The sequence below is a fragment of the Tachyglossus aculeatus genome, chromosome 4 (genome assembly GCF_015852505.1).
Source record: "Tachyglossus aculeatus isolate mTacAcu1 chromosome 4, mTacAcu1.pri, whole genome shotgun sequence".
Lineage (NCBI taxonomy): Eukaryota > Metazoa > Chordata > Mammalia > Monotremata > Tachyglossidae > Tachyglossus > Tachyglossus aculeatus.
Window position 1 is genome coordinate 48,506,711 of NC_052069.1, and position 15,382 is coordinate 48,522,092.

Here is a 15,382-nt window from a genome sequence, read left to right on the forward strand (position 1 = left end):
TTTTTGGCTGTCCAACTCCCCTGTGTGAAAACTGAGGCCATAATTCCAATCCCAGCTCCCTCCACCCAACTACCAGAGATTCTAACTTTGAAGAGGAATTTTCCCCCACCCTCACCAGAGCACACTTTAATCTAAGGGATACGCCATTCCACCGTATAAAAGTAAGGGCTGGCCTAAACAAACACGCTAAAGTGCTCCTCCTTTGTTGGAATTAAACTCAGATTTTGTTGGCAAACTGGTTTCTGTTTTCTGGGTACTGTGCCCAAGATGGTTTTGAGAGATGGAATAAGCAGAGAGAAAGGAGAATAGGCTAGAACACCCAGTCAGGGCTTCAGTCATCCAAAATGCTTTCCTGACTCAATATCCAAATCCTGCCAGAACTTGCTGGCTGAGTTTCCTGGAAAATGTTTGAGCACTGGATTTTTGTTTTTTGCAAGGCCTTAGTAGTCTTGAGTCTAGACAGTCATATGGGGGGGAGAAATCAGCTCACAAATTAACAGTAATAACAATAATAGATATGGTACTTGTTGAGTGCTTACTCTGTGTCAAACACTGTTCTAAGCACTGGGATGGATGCAAGATAATCAGGTTGGACATAGTTCCTGTCCCCCAGTGGGGCTCACAGTTTGAGTAGGAGGGAGTAGGATTTAATGGAATCTGGATCGTCAGTTAATTGGCCACTTGAAAAGTATGGCAGTATTTCCCTCGAGGAGAAGGATAGGGCAAACACATCTTTTTGGTTTTTTAAACAAAATGAAAGACTATTTTTCCCCCCCAGTAGAAAAGTATGTGATTATACAGATCACACATTGGCAGCCTGCAGTTTCCCCAGTAGGCCTGAGAAGAATAAAGGGTTTCTGTGGAGTAAACAAGGAACTTCGGAGAGATTTTGGGGATCAGCAATATGCTCCTGACCTGTTTTTCTTTAACACCGCTCTCCATGTAAACAATTTTTCTTCTCAGAAGGAAAATCCCTGCGGAATGAGGAGATCTTGCAAAAGCTTCCTGTTGGCACAACGGCTACTCTCTATTTTAAAGATTTGGGGCCACAGATAGGTTGGACAATGGTGAGCTACGCGGTCGGTTTGAGCTTGTCGGTCTTTTCTGCTCGAGTCCGCTCCCGTTGAACTGATGTGGGCTGGGGTCTGATGTGCTGCACAAAGGAAAGTCACACAGCAGGAGCCTTGCTCAATCTCTTACCCAGGAAACCGGAGAAAAGGCTTTTCTGATTAGCTCAGTGGGGTGGCAGTAACGATGGCAGAGAGCCACATTTTCTGCAGATTGACATGGATGACACTTCCAGCCCAGAAAGATGGAAGAAGATTGATGGGGGGGGGGGGGGGGGGGGGGGGGCGGTGACCCTTCTGGACCCTTCTGGACCCATGGGAAAGGTCATCATCATCAGTGGAATTTATACCAATGATTGAGTGCTTACTGTGTGCAGAGCACTGTGCTAAACACTTGGGAGAGTACAACAGAGCTCAGTCAGTTATTCGATTGTATTTATTGAGCGCTTACTATGTTCAGAGTGCTGAGAGCTTGGGAGAATATAACAGATCTCCCAAACAGAGAAGCAGCGTGGCTCAGTGGAAAGAGCCCGGGCTTTGGAGTCAGAGGTCATGGGTTCAAATCCCAGCTCCGCCGATTGTCAGCTGTGTGACTTTGGGCAAGTCACTTAGCTTCTCTGGGCCTTAGCTACCTCATCTGTAAAATGGGGATTAAGACTGTGAGCCCCCTGTGGGACAACCTGATCACCTTGCAACCTCCCCAACGCTTAGAACAGTGCTTTGCACATAGTAAGCGCTTAATAAATTCCATCATTATTATCTCAGTCAGTCGGTCAGTCGACCGCATTTATTGAGCGCTTACTGTGTGCAGAGCACTTTACTAAGTGCTTGGGAGAGCACAATACAACAGAGCTCAGTCAGTCAGTTGTATTTATTGAATGCTTACTGTGTGCACAGCACTTTACTAAGCGCTTGGGAGAGCACAGTATAACAATAAACAGACATATTCCCTGCCCACAGTGAGCTTACAGTCTAGAGAGGGAGGCAGACATTAAGCGCTCAATAAATACGATTGAATGAATAGAAAGACAAAAGCCCTGACCCAGGAATTCAGACAGCGATTAATCAACCAATCAATCAATTCCATTTATGCAGCTTTTACTCCAAGGAGACCACTGTACTAAGCACTTGAAAGAGGATAATAGAGATCCCTGGAACTTGGTTTTGAAACTTTAATTCAGCCACCCTCAGCCCCACAGCACTTATTCTTTTATCGCTGATCTCCCCCTCTAGACTGTGAACTTCTTACGGGCAGGGAATGTGTCTACTTATTGTTATTCTTATGTACCAAGCAGTAATTTCTTTTATCGCTAATCTCCCCCTCTAGACTATGACCTTCTTATGTGCAGGGAATGTTTCTGCTTATTGTTATAACTATACTCTGCCCAGGGCTTAGTACAGTGCTCGGCACACAGTGAGCACTCAATAAATACGATTGATTGATATTTATTATATTGTACTCTCTGAAGCGCTTAGTCAGTGCTCTGCACACAGATAGTGCTCAATAAATTTGCTTGATTGATTGACAAGTGTAGGAAGACATGAACGCTGCCCTCATTGAGTATTCTTGGATGTGTGGTGAGATGCCCTTATTCCCAAAGAAACTCTCCCCAAAACTCTGCCCAAGGAGGTAATTTCTCCACCCCCCTACCCCCGACCTTGTCCTTGCTGTTGGGGTCCAACAGGGCTGGATGTTGGCTCTGCTGGGCCTCTGAACATACCCATTCATTCTTTCAGCGGCATTTATAGAGCGCTTACTGTGTGCAGAGCACCGTTCTAAGCACGGCCATAAGCGAATCTGCTCATTCTCGCTTCCCTCCCCAAGTCTGTGTTGCTAGGCTGAGCTTTAATGTTTAGGAATAAAGAAACGGGATCTCTCCTGCTCTGACATCCGGAGATCAATTTCCCCACGCTGACCCGAACAAAGCCTCCTCCCTAAAAAGGAGCAGAGCAGAGAGGCAAAATGTATCTGAAGTCTTATTTAGCAACTGGTACAAGAAAGTCAGCTCTGGGGCCCCCTCTCCCATTCATTCAATCGTATTTATTGAGCGCTTACTGTGTACGAAGCAGTATACAAAGTGCTTGGGAGAGTACAACATAAAAACAAACAGACACATTCCTGCACACAACGAGCTCGGTGATGCTGTTTTTTCTTTGCAGGTGTTTTTGATAGAGTACACTGGTCCACTCTTCGTCTATCTCCTATTTTACCTCCGGATGCCTTTTGTCTACAGCCTGGACAAGAAGCTCATGTCGCAATCCCACACCGTTGTGAAGTGAGTCTCGTTCTAAGCCTTCCACCGACGATCTCGTTAGCGGCCTGATTTTTTTATTTTTTATTTTTTACTCCAAATGTCTTCCTTCCTTGTTTCTTTAGTCTTCTGAAACCCTTTTGTCTTGCTGTTTCCAGCCTGGCATGTGTCTGCCATTCCTTCCACTACATCAAAAGGTTGATTGAAACAATATTTGTTCATCGATTCTCCCATGGGACTATGCCACTGAGGAGTATTGTGAAGGTAAATTGTCACCTGCCCCATATCAGCCGCGCTCACCCCTCCCCAGGCCCAGACGTTATACATGCCCTCGGTGTGGCTGGTTTTGGGGGTAGGGTCCAGAAGATACACAGCTTTTGCAAGCTTTTGTTCTTCCCCAGCCCCGTAACAGAGTCTGGGCCCTAAACTCCCCCATGGCTGGACTTTCCCCGGAACAGTTTTTCCCCCTTGATGTACTAAGCCTTGCGAAGTATCTCATCCCTTCAGTATCCATTCCCCTCCTCTCCCAGCTCTCTGGACTCAATGTCCGACCCAACGGCCTATTTGTGGCGTTCCTCTTCTGCTTTTTCGGTCCTGTCCGTGACGCCGTTATCGTTTGTGATGAAAAAGGGGGGTGAGGTCTAACGGTCCCAAAGACCGGTCTCGGCGGCCAAGACCCGAGCTTCCCCTGCCGGCCTTGGGTACTTCCCGAGCACTTAGTACAGTGCTCTGCACACAGTAAGCACTCCATAAATACGATTGAATGAATGAATGAAAAGTCCCCTTTAAATCTTCTCATTTCTCCGGGGTCCAGCCGAGGCTTGGCGGTGGTTTCTCGGGGCTAAGTGTTTTTGGGACATCCTTTGGGAATCCACTCTTTGCCGAACCGCTGTTTCCACTGAGCAAATTCGGGTCTCTCCCTGGGCCCCCTCCCCATCGCAGAGGCTTCCTGGATGTTTTCCTGTCCGGCTGGGTGTTCGGAGCAAACAGAACCAGGTGTTCTCGACACAGACCAGTGGGGCCCCCCCGGCTTCCTGGCTCACCTGTGCTTCCTGTTAGCTCAACCCCATCGGGACAGAAGGAAAAGTCCAGCACCACATGGTCACGTAGCTGGTCATGCATTAATTGTAGCTGTTGTAGCTGTTTAAAAAAAAATTTTGAAAGTCAATCCCGGGAAAACGTGGGTCTGAAGACTGGTGTTTGGCAGCTGAGGTGCTTCTGGGAAGCTGGGCGACTGTATAATAATACTAACAAAAAAAATAATAATATTTATTAAGTACTTTGTAGGAAGCACCACACGAAGCACTGTGGTAGGCATGAGCTAATCAGTGCCTCTTCCACATTCATTCATTCAATTGTATTTATTGAGCACTTACTGTGTGCAGAGCACTGTACTACTTGCTTGTGTATATGTTTGTACATATTTATGAGTCTATTTTAACTTGTACATATTTACTATTCTATTTATTTTATTTTGTTAATATGTTTTGTTTTGTTGTCTGTCTCCCCCTTCTAGACTGTGAGCCCGCTGTTGGGTAGGGACCGTCTCTATATGTTGCCAACTTGTACTTCCCAAGTGCTTAGTACAGTGCTCTGCACACAGTAAGTGCTCAATAAATATAATTGAATGAATGAATGAATAAATTTATTAAGTACTTACTATGTAGCAAGCACCACACAAAGCACTGTGGTAGGCCTGAGCTAATCAGCGCCTCTTCCACATTCATTCATTCGATTGTATTTATTGAGCACTTACTGTGTGCAGAGCACTGTACTAAGTGCTCGTATATATGTTTGTACATATTTATGACTCTATTTTACTTGTACATATTTACTATTCTATTTATTTTACTTTGTTAATATGTTTTGTTTTGTTGTCTGTCTCCCCCTTCTAGACTGTGAGCCCGCTGTTGGGTAGGGACCGTCTCTATATGTTGCCGACTTGTACTTCCCAAGCGCTTAGTACAGTGCTCTGCACACAGTAAGCGCTCATTAATGCAATTGACTGAATGAATGAATGCTTGTGGGAGTACAATACAACAATAAACAGACACATTCCTTGCCCACGACAAGCTTACAGTCCAGAAGGGAAGAATGAAATTAATATAAATAATTGAATTACAGATACATATGTAAGTGCTTTGGGGCTGGGAGGGGGCTTAAAGTCTTAATCCCCATTTTGCAGTTGAAGTAACTGAGGCACAGAGAAGTTAAATGTCTTACCCAAAGTCACACAGCAGGCAAGCGGCAGAGTTGGGATTAGAACCCAGGTCCTTCTGGCACCCACGCCCATTCTCTATCCACTAGATAAGCAGTGTGGCTTAGTGGAAAGAGCCCGGGCTTTGGAGTCAGAGGTCATGGGTTCAAATCCCAGCTCCGCCAACTGTCAGCTGTGTGACTTTGGGCAAGTCACTTAACTTCTCTGTGCCTCAGTTACCTCATCTGTAAAATGGGGATTAAAACTGTGAGCCCCACACGGGACAACCTGATGACCTTTAAGCTCCCCAGTGCTTAGAACAGTGCTTTGCACATAGTAAGCGCTTAACAAATACCATCATCATCATCACTAGGCTATGCTGCTTCTCCCCACTGCCCTAGTGAGCTTTGCTAACTTTGCTTTCCCTGAAGCCTTCCTCTCCGGGATCTCTTTCTACCTCTCTGGCCTGATCTTCTCAGTCTCTTTGGCTGACTCAACTGCTGCATTGGCCTCCTCTGACCTTTCTGCCACCAGGCTTTCCCTTCTTCAGTCCATCCTTCACTCTTTTGCCTGGATCATTTGCCTAAAACATCATTCTGTGTACATCAAAACCCCTAGAGATTATTTGCCCATTCCTCTGCACCTCATGCCGAACCTCTTAGCCATTTATTTTTCAGGCCCCTACTTATCCTCACTCCTCAGCCACACCTCAACTCACATGCTTTGTTCCTCTCAAACACACCCATCCACTGTGCCTCATTCCCACCTCCTTAATGATGGCATTTATTAAGCGCTTACTATGTGCAAAGCACCATTCTAAACGCTGAGCACTGGTTCTAATCCCGGCTCTGCCACTGGTCTGCTGTGTGACCTTGGGCAAGTCATTTCACTTCTCTGTGCCTCAGTTACCTGTAAAATGGGGATTAATTATTATTATTGTGTTTGTTGAGTGCTTACTATGTGCCAAGCACTGTACTAAACACTGGGGTAGATACAAGGTAATCAGGCTGTTTTACGTGGGGCTAATAGTCTTAATCTCAATTTTTACAGATGAGGTAACTGAGGCACAGAGAAGTGAAGTGGCTTGCCAAAGGTCACCCAGCAGACAAGTGATGGATTCAGGATTAGAACTCATGTCCTCTGATTCCCAAGCCCGTGGTCTTGCCACTAGGCTATGCTGCTTCTCTACTGTGAACCCCAAGTGGGACAACCTGATTACCTTATAATAATAATAATGATGGCATTTATTAAGCATTTACTATGTGCAAAGCACTGTTCTAAGTGCTGGGGAGGTTACAAGGTGATCAGGTTGTCCCACAGAGGGGCTCACAGTCTTCATCCCCATTTTACAGATGAGGTAACTGAGGCCCAGAGAAGTCAAGTGACTTGCCCAAAGTCACACAGCTGACAATTGGCGGAGCTGGGATTTGAACCCATGACCTCTGACTCCAAAACCCGGGCTCTTTCCACTGAGCCACACCTTATATCTACCCCAGCACTTAGAATAGTGCTTGGCAAGCAGTAAGCACTTAACAAATACTATTCTTCTTCTTCTTCTTCTTCTTCTTCTTCTTCTTCTTCTTCTTCTTCTTTCTTCTTCTTCTTCTTCTTCTTCTTCTTCTTCTTCTCCTCCTTCTCCTCCTCCTCCTCCTCCTCCTCCTCCTCCTCCTCCTCCTCCTCCTCCTCCTCCTCCTCCTCCTCCTCTTCCTCCCCCCCCCCCTTGGAAGCACAGGAACTGTGTCTAATGCCCTAGTGTATTCTCTCCCAGTTTTAGTACAGGATTCTGCCCACTGTAAGCATTTAATGAATACTGTTGCTTCTACTGCCACTACTAAGTGCTCAATAAATACTATAGACTGACAGATTAAATAGGACTTCCCAGCAGGGCCAGAACCCTGAGGCTCAAATTATGACTTCTAGGGTCCATGATGGCGGCTGGCATTGAAAAGGAAAAGGAGGAGGTGGACGAGACTACAAAAATCATGGTGGGCCTGCCCAAAACAGGAAGAGATGAGGATAACCGAGTCAGTCTTGGGTGTGGGAAAACGCCTGCGGCCCTGTGTTTAGGGTTGGTGACTCCCAAAGCTTCAGAAGTCTTGCTGCCTTTCCTCTATGAGATCATACTCTCCCAAGCTCTTAGTACAGTGCTTTGCACACAGTAAGTGCTCAGTGAATATGATTGAATGAATGCAGGAGGCTCTGTTGACCAGGGCACACTTGGAGACCAAAACTCCCCCAGCAATTTGCACCTTCAGTTAAGTAGGTTGTGTCCTACTGTGAGAGTTTGTGTAGATGGGAGTAAAAACTCCACCCCATTGCCTTGGTAGGAGGGCTCTCTGAGAACCTCCACAGGGAGGCCTTGGTGAGGGGCAGGGGGCAGGTCTGGGGGTTTTCAGTCCTAAATCCAGGCAAAAATAATAATAATAATGATGATGATGGCATTTGTTAAGTGCTTACTCTGTGTCAAGCACTATTCTAAGCGCTGGGGGGTTAAAAGGTAATCAGGTTGTCCCACGTGGGGCTCACAGTCTTAATCCCCCTTTTCCAGATGAGGTGACTGAGGCACAGAGAAGTGAAGTGACTTGTCCAAAATCACTCAGCTGACAAGTGGTGGAGCCGGGATTAGAACCCATGACCTCTGACTCCCAAGTCCATGCTCTTCCCACTGAGCCACGCTGCTTCTCTAAAAGAGCCCCTCAGAGTCTCTTTAGATGTGCTGGGACCCTGGTCAGCCTCCACTAGGTCCTAAGGACCTAGGTCCTTAGGTCCTTATGAGAAGCAGCGTGGCTCAGTGGGTAGAGCCCGGGCTTGGGAGTCAGAGGTCATGGGTTCAAATCCCACCCTCATCAGCTGTGTGACTTTGGGCAAGTCACCTAACTTCTCTGTGCCTCAGTTACCTCATCTGTCAAATGGGGATGAAGACTGTGAGCCCCACGGGGGACAACCTGATGACCTTGTATCCCCCCAGCGCTTAGAACAGTGCTTTGCACAAAGTAAGCGTTTAACAAATGCCATTATTATTATTATTAAGCAATCCAGTTCTCCCATTCTTCTAACCACGGGTTTGGGGGCTGGTTTTCAAGTCCCTGATCCCCTATGGCTGCCACCACTCTATCGCTATAGCCTAAGAATCTCTCCAATCATCATCATCATCATCATCATCAAACGTATTTATTGAGTGCTTACTATGTGCAGAGCACTGTACTAAGCGCTTGGGAAGTACAAGTTGGCAACATCTAGAGACAGTCCCTACCCAACAGTGGGCTCACAGTCTAGAAGGGGGAGACGGAGAACAAAACCAAACATATTAAAAAATAAAATAAATAGAATAGATATGTACAAGTAAAATAAATAAATAAATAGAGTAATAAATCTGTACAAACATATATACATATATACAGGTGCTGTGGGGAAGGGAAGGAGGTAAGATGAGGGGGATGGAGAGGGGGAAGTCTCCAGGGACTTATAGTCATCAGGGACTACCCTATAATCCATTCCCCTCACCCAACCAGGGCTAGCTGCAGGAGGTCCACAGACAAAACATTCCCACGCGCGGCTCCCCGGGTCACATCTCTCCCTGAAACATGGAGCTTCTCTTCCAGCCCCTACCACAGAATGACACCAAAATCTGGGATCCCTACAATAATATGTTCTCAAGATAAATGGAAACAATTCCAATTGAATTGTTTCCCTGGCACGCTGAGCCTCACGTTCTTCTCACCCTCGGGGTCAGGAGCCTCCTTCCTCTGGTGTCCTAGGTCCTGGACTCTGAACCTCCATGGATCGTCTCTGATCCTTCCCTGTGCTCCGTGATTGTCCAAGGGCCAAAGAATGAACTTTCTCATATCCTGCGGCTCATCTCCCCTCACCTTGAGATGGCTAAGAAGTCTCCTTCCCTCTAACCTGGCTCCTCTATTCCCCCCTGAAACTCTCTTTCTCATTCGTTTGGCCAAGTGACTGGTTGCCTCACTGTCCCTCACACTTAGGAGAGGAGGGGAAGAAGCCAGGAGAGTCAGTCCTTGGTGCCCATTCCCCACCTCGTAAAGGTGGGCGGACAATGAGGAATCGTTTGCTTCCAACTCCTGTGTGTTTCACGGCCCTCCTGCTTGGCTTATGCCTTCCAAACTGCTCCTGTAATTCGACAACACATCCTAGTTTCAAAACAGCCCACTAAAATAGGCGCCGGGGGAGACAGTGTGCCTCTTGTTAAAATGAATAGGGATTAGTTCATGCAGGGGACAGATGGGAAAGGGCTTGTTTTTTTGGCAAAACTCCTATTCTTGGTGGAGGTCCCGGTGAGCTTCCTGTTGCCCTTGGAGAACAGAGAAATGAGCGCAAGTTCAAACTTGACTGGGCACCTTCCAGCGGGAGCAGCGTGGCGCAGTGGAAAGAGCACGAGCTTTGGAGTCAGAGATCATGGGGTCAAATCCTGGCTCTGCCACTTGTCAGCTGTGTGACTTTGGGCCAAGTCACTTAACTTCTCTGTGCCCCAGTTACCTCATCTGTAAAATGGGGATTAACACTGTGAGCCCCACGTAGGACAACTTGTTCACCTTGGAACCTCCTCAGTGCTTAGAACAGTGCTTTGCACATAGTAAGTGCTTAATAAATGTTATTATTAATTATTATTAATAATTAAAATGTTATTATTAAGGCCCTACTGAGAGCTTCAAGGCCCTACTGAGAGCTCACCTCCTCCAGGAGGCCTTCCCAGACTGAGTCCCTTCCTTCCTCTCCCCCTCATCCCCCTCTCCATCCCCCTCATCTTACCTCCTTCCCTTCCCCATGGCACCTGTATATATGTATATATGTTTGTACATATTTATTACTCTATTTATTTTACTTGTACATATCTATTCTATTTATTTTATTTTGTTAGTATGTTTGGTTTTGTTCTCTGTCTCCCCCTTTTAGACTGTGATTCCACTGTTGGGTAGGGACCGTCTCTATATGTTGCCAATTTGTACTTCCCAAGCGCTTAGTACAGTGCTCTGCACATAGTAAGCACTCAATAAATACGATTGATTGATTGATTGATTGATATGTTGCCCACTTGTACTTCCCGAGGGCTTAGTACAGCGCTCTGCAAACAGTAAGCGCTCAATAAATACGATTGTTTTTTTTGATATTATTATTATTATTATTATTAAGATCAACTCCTTGGCCGCAGTGAATTCTAGAAGGAAGTGTGGGGTTTCAGGTTTGTTGCCAGGATTATCTGTTTCTGGCCAGGGTTAACCTCTGGCCCTGACTAGCTCTGGCACTGAAAGCTGCTGACCTCAGCTGCACTTTTTGCATGATGCTAATCCAATAAATATCAGGTGCTGCCACATAGCTGGGAGGCATTGGTCTCCAGAACAGACGATGGTAATGTATTTGGCCAGTGCCCGTAGGTTAGATTTGTCTGAGAAGCTTCACTGGGAAAGCGCATGGTGAGGAGGAGAAAGCACAGGCTGGGAGTCAGAGGGTTGGGTTCTAATCCCGGCTCTGCCACTTGTCTGCTCTGTGACCTCGGGCAAGTCGCTTTAATAATAATAATGGCATTTATTAAGCACTTACTATGTGCAAAGCACTGTTCTAAGTGCTCAGGAGGTTACAAGGTGATCAGGTTGTCCCACGGGGGACTCACAGTCTTAATCCCCATTTTACAGGTGAGGGAACTGGGCCCCAGAGAAGCAGGGTGGCTCAGTGGAAAGAGCCCGGGCTTTGGAGTCAGAGGTCATGGGTTCTAATCCCGGCTCCACCACTTGTCAGCTGTGTGACTTTGGGCAAGTCATTTCACTTCTCTGGGCCTCGGTTACCACAACTGTAAAATGGGGATGAAGACTGTGAGCCCCCCGTGGAACAACGTGATCACCTTGTAACCTCCCTAGTGCTTAGAACAGTGCTTTGCACACAGTAAGTGCTTAATAAATGCTATCATTATTATTATTATTAAGTGACTTGCCCAAGGTCACACAGCTGACAATTGGCAGAGCCAGTATTTGAAGCTATGAACTCTGACTCCAAAACCCATGTTCTTTCCACTGAGCTGTGCTGCTTTACTTCTCTGGGCCTCAGTTACCTCATCTGAAAAATGGGGTTTGAAACTGTGAGCCTTGTGAGGGAAATGGACTGTGTTCAACCCGATTTACCTGTATGCACACCAGCGCTTAGTTCAGTGCCTGGCCCACAGTAAGTGCTGAACAAATATCACAGTTCATTAAGAGGAAAACCCCACAGTGCAATACAGATTAAAGACCACAGCTCATTGGGTGCTGTATCAGACAGGGGACACACTGGCTATTCCCAAGGTCAGTGAGGACATCTTTTCTCAACACAGATGCCTTCCCTGCCCCCCGAAATCCACCCCTGCCCCCCAAACCTTGCCCCTCTGCCCCAGCCAGCTTGTCTCCTCCAAATCTATTATCCTGAATTTTCTCTTTTCTCGTGCTTTCCAGCCCAACCTGTCCCACGATGTTTTCTCACTACCCCACAGCTTTCCCTTTCTTCCTTTCTTCTGACTTGGTCCCACTCTTCCAGTCCAAAGGGATTTATAGGAAGGCTGGAAGGCTCCTGATGACCACCCCCCCAGCAATCCATCAATCAGTCAATTGTATTTATTGAGCACTTACTCTATGCAGAGCACTGTACTAAGCATTTGGGAGAGTACAATATAGCAGAGTTTTTATGGTACTTGTTAAGACCTTACTATATAATAATAATAAAAATAATGGCATTTATTAAGTGCTTACTACTACTACTCTATATGTTGCCAACTTGTACTTCCCAAGTGCTTAGTACAGTGCTCTGCACACAGTAAGCGCTCTATAAATACGATTGATGATGATGATGGCGTTTATTAAGCACTTACTATGTGCAAAGCATTGTTCTAAGCGCTGGGGAGGTTATAGGGCAAATAGGTTGTCCCACGGGGGGCTCGCAGTCTTAATCCCCATTTTACAGATGAGGTTACTGAGGCACAGAGAAGTGAAGTGACTTGCCCAAAGTCACACAGCTGACAATTGGCAGAGCCGGGATTTGAACCCATGAACTCTGACTCCAAAGCCCGGGCTCTTTCCACTGAGCCACGCTGCTTCTCAGTGCTATGTGCCAAGCACTGTTCTAAGCACTGGGGAGGTTACAAGGTGATCTGGTTGTCCCTCCAGGGGGCTCAGTCTTAATCCCCATTTTACAGATGAGGTAACTGAGGCACTGTACTAAGCGTTGGGGCAGATATAGGCTAATCAGATTTGGTACAGTTCATGTCCCATGTGGGGTTCACAGTCTTAATCCCCATTTTATTGAGGCATAGAGAAGTGAAATGACTTCCCCGAGGTCACACACAGCAGACAAGTCAGGTCCTTCTGACTCCTGTGTCCATGCAGAGTTGGTAAGCATGTCCCTGCCCACAGCAAGCTTATAGTTTAGAGGGAATCCCCATGGCAATCAATCACTGACATTTACTGAACACTTAATGTGAGCAGAGAACTGTTCCAGGCACTTGTGAGAGAACAGTACAGTCTGTAAATATAATTCCTGCCCTCCAGGAGTTTACAATCTAGTGGGAAAAACAGGTAGAGGAAACAATGGAGTATAAGGATATGTGTGTAAATATTGTGGGAGTGGGAAGTGCTTGCATTCATTCATTCATTCATTCAATCGTATTTATTGAGTGTTCACTGTGTGCAGATCACTGTACTAAGCGCTTGGGAAGTTCAAGTTGGCAACAAATAGAGATGGTCCCTACCCAACAGCAGGCTCACTGTCTGGCTTGCAGAAGGCATTAGAGTGGGAGAATAGGGTGGGAAGGTGGGAGATTAATCAGGAAAGTCTTCCTGAAGGAGATGAGATTTTAGGAGGGCTTCAAAGGATGACACGCAAATCTGTGAAGCGTTCCATATTTCTTATGGGCATATAGCTTTAATAATAATGATAATAATAATGATGACATTTTATTAAGCACTTACTATGTGCAAAGCACTGTTCTAAGCACTGGGGAGGTTACAAGGTGATCAGGTTGGCCCACGGGGGGCTCACAGTCTTAATCCCCATTTTACAGATGAGGTAAACTGAGGCCCAGAGAAGTGAATTGACTTGCCCAAAGTCACACAGCTGACAAGTGGTGGAGCCGGGATTTGAACCCATAACCCCTGACTCCAAAGCCCGGGCTCTTTCCACTGAGCCACGCTTAATTCTATTTGTTCTGACGATTTCGAGACCTGTCTACATGTTTTGTTTTGTTGTCTGCCTCCCCCTTCTAGACTATGAGCCCATTGTTGGGTAGGGACCGTCTCTATGTGTTGCCGACTTGTACTTCCCAAGGGCTTAGTACAGTGCTCTGCACACAGTAAGTGCTCAATAAATACGATTGAATGTATGAATGAATGGCCAACTGTCACCTATGAAGGGAGAAGGAGTTCCAAGAAAGAAGGAGCACCTAAGCAAGGAGTCAATCAGTCAATCAATTATGGTATTTATTGAGTGCTTACTATGTGCAGCACACTGTACTAAGCGCTTAGGAGAGTGCGATAAAACAGAAATAGCAGATTTTTTTCTCTGCTCATAACAAGCTTACAGTCTTCATTCATTCATCCAATCGTATTTACTGTGCGTTTACTTTGCGCAGAGCGCTGGATTAAGCACTTGGAAAGTACAATTCGACAACAGATAGAGACAATCCCTACCCAACAACAGGCTCACGGTCTGTGGGGGGACAGACAACAAAGCAGAACAAGTAGACAGGCATCAGTAGCATCAAAATAGATCAATAGATTTATAGATGTATACATAGCATTAATAAAGTAGAGTAATAAATATGTACAAATACACACAAGTTCTGTGAGGTGGGGAAGGGGGTAGAGCAGAAGGAGGGAGTAGGGGAGATGGAGAGGGGAGGAGGAGCAGAGGAAAAGGGGGGTTAAGTCTGGGAAGGCCTCCTGGAGGAGGTGAGCTTTCAGTAGGGCTTTGAAGGGGAAAGTGTGCTAGCTTGGTGGATGTGAGGAGGGTGGACATTCCAGGCCAGAGGCAGATAATAATAATAATAATAATAATAATGGTATTTATTAAGTGCTTACTATCTGCAAAGCACTGTTCTAAGTGCTGGGGGGGTACAAGATAATCAAGTTGTCCCACGTGGGGCTCACAGTCTTCATCCCCATTTTACAGATGAGGGAACTGAGGCTCTGAGAAGTTAAGTGACTTGCCCAAGGTCACACAGCAGACATGTGGCAGAGCCAGGATTCAAACCCATGAAGATGAAGGTGAGAAGTCAGTGGAGAGATAGACAAGACCAAGGTGGAGAAAATAGGTTGGCGTTAGAAGAGTAAAGTGTGGAGGCTGGGTTGTAGTAGGAGAGTAATGAGGTGAGGCAGGAGGAGTCAGAGTGACTGAGTGCTTTAAAGCTGCTGGTGAGGAGTTTATGTTTGATGTGGAGGTGAATGGGCAACTATTGGAGGTTCTTGAGGAGTGAAGAAACATGGCCTGAATGTTTTTGTAGCTAAATGATCCAGGCAGCAGACTGAAGCATGGACTGGAGTGGAGAAACAGAGAAGGCAGGAAAGTCAGCAAGGAGACTATGCAATATTCAAGACGGGATAATTAAGTGCTTTGATTAACGTGGTAGCAGTCTGGATGGAGAGGAAAGAGGGAATTTTAATAATGCTGTGAAGACTGAACAAACACAATTTGATAGATTTGATATGTGAGTTGAATGAAAGAGATGAAACATGATTTAGTGGTAGATTGAACATGTGAGTTGAATGAAAGAGATGAAACATGAGTTAGTGATAGAGTGAATATGTGAATTGAATGAAAGAGATGAATTAAGGATAAAATTCATTCATTCAGTCGTATTCACTGAGCATTTACTGTATGCTCTACTGTAT

At 45.9% G+C, this 15,382-nt stretch overlaps 1 protein-coding gene across 1 annotated transcript in view; it reads left to right on the plus strand.

The window, feature by feature from the left end:
* Positions 1–15,382, plus strand: part of LOC119926671 (very-long-chain enoyl-CoA reductase-like) — an 85,524-nt gene that overhangs the window by 59,915 nt on the left and 10,227 nt on the right. The window contains exons 5-7 of the mRNA XM_038744934.1: positions 964–1,067; positions 3,228–3,343; positions 3,478–3,583. Of these exons, the coding sequence (XP_038600862.1) occupies positions 964–1,067; positions 3,228–3,343; positions 3,478–3,583 (326 nt within the window). The remainder of the gene's footprint in view (positions 1–963; positions 1,068–3,227; positions 3,344–3,477; positions 3,584–15,382) is intronic.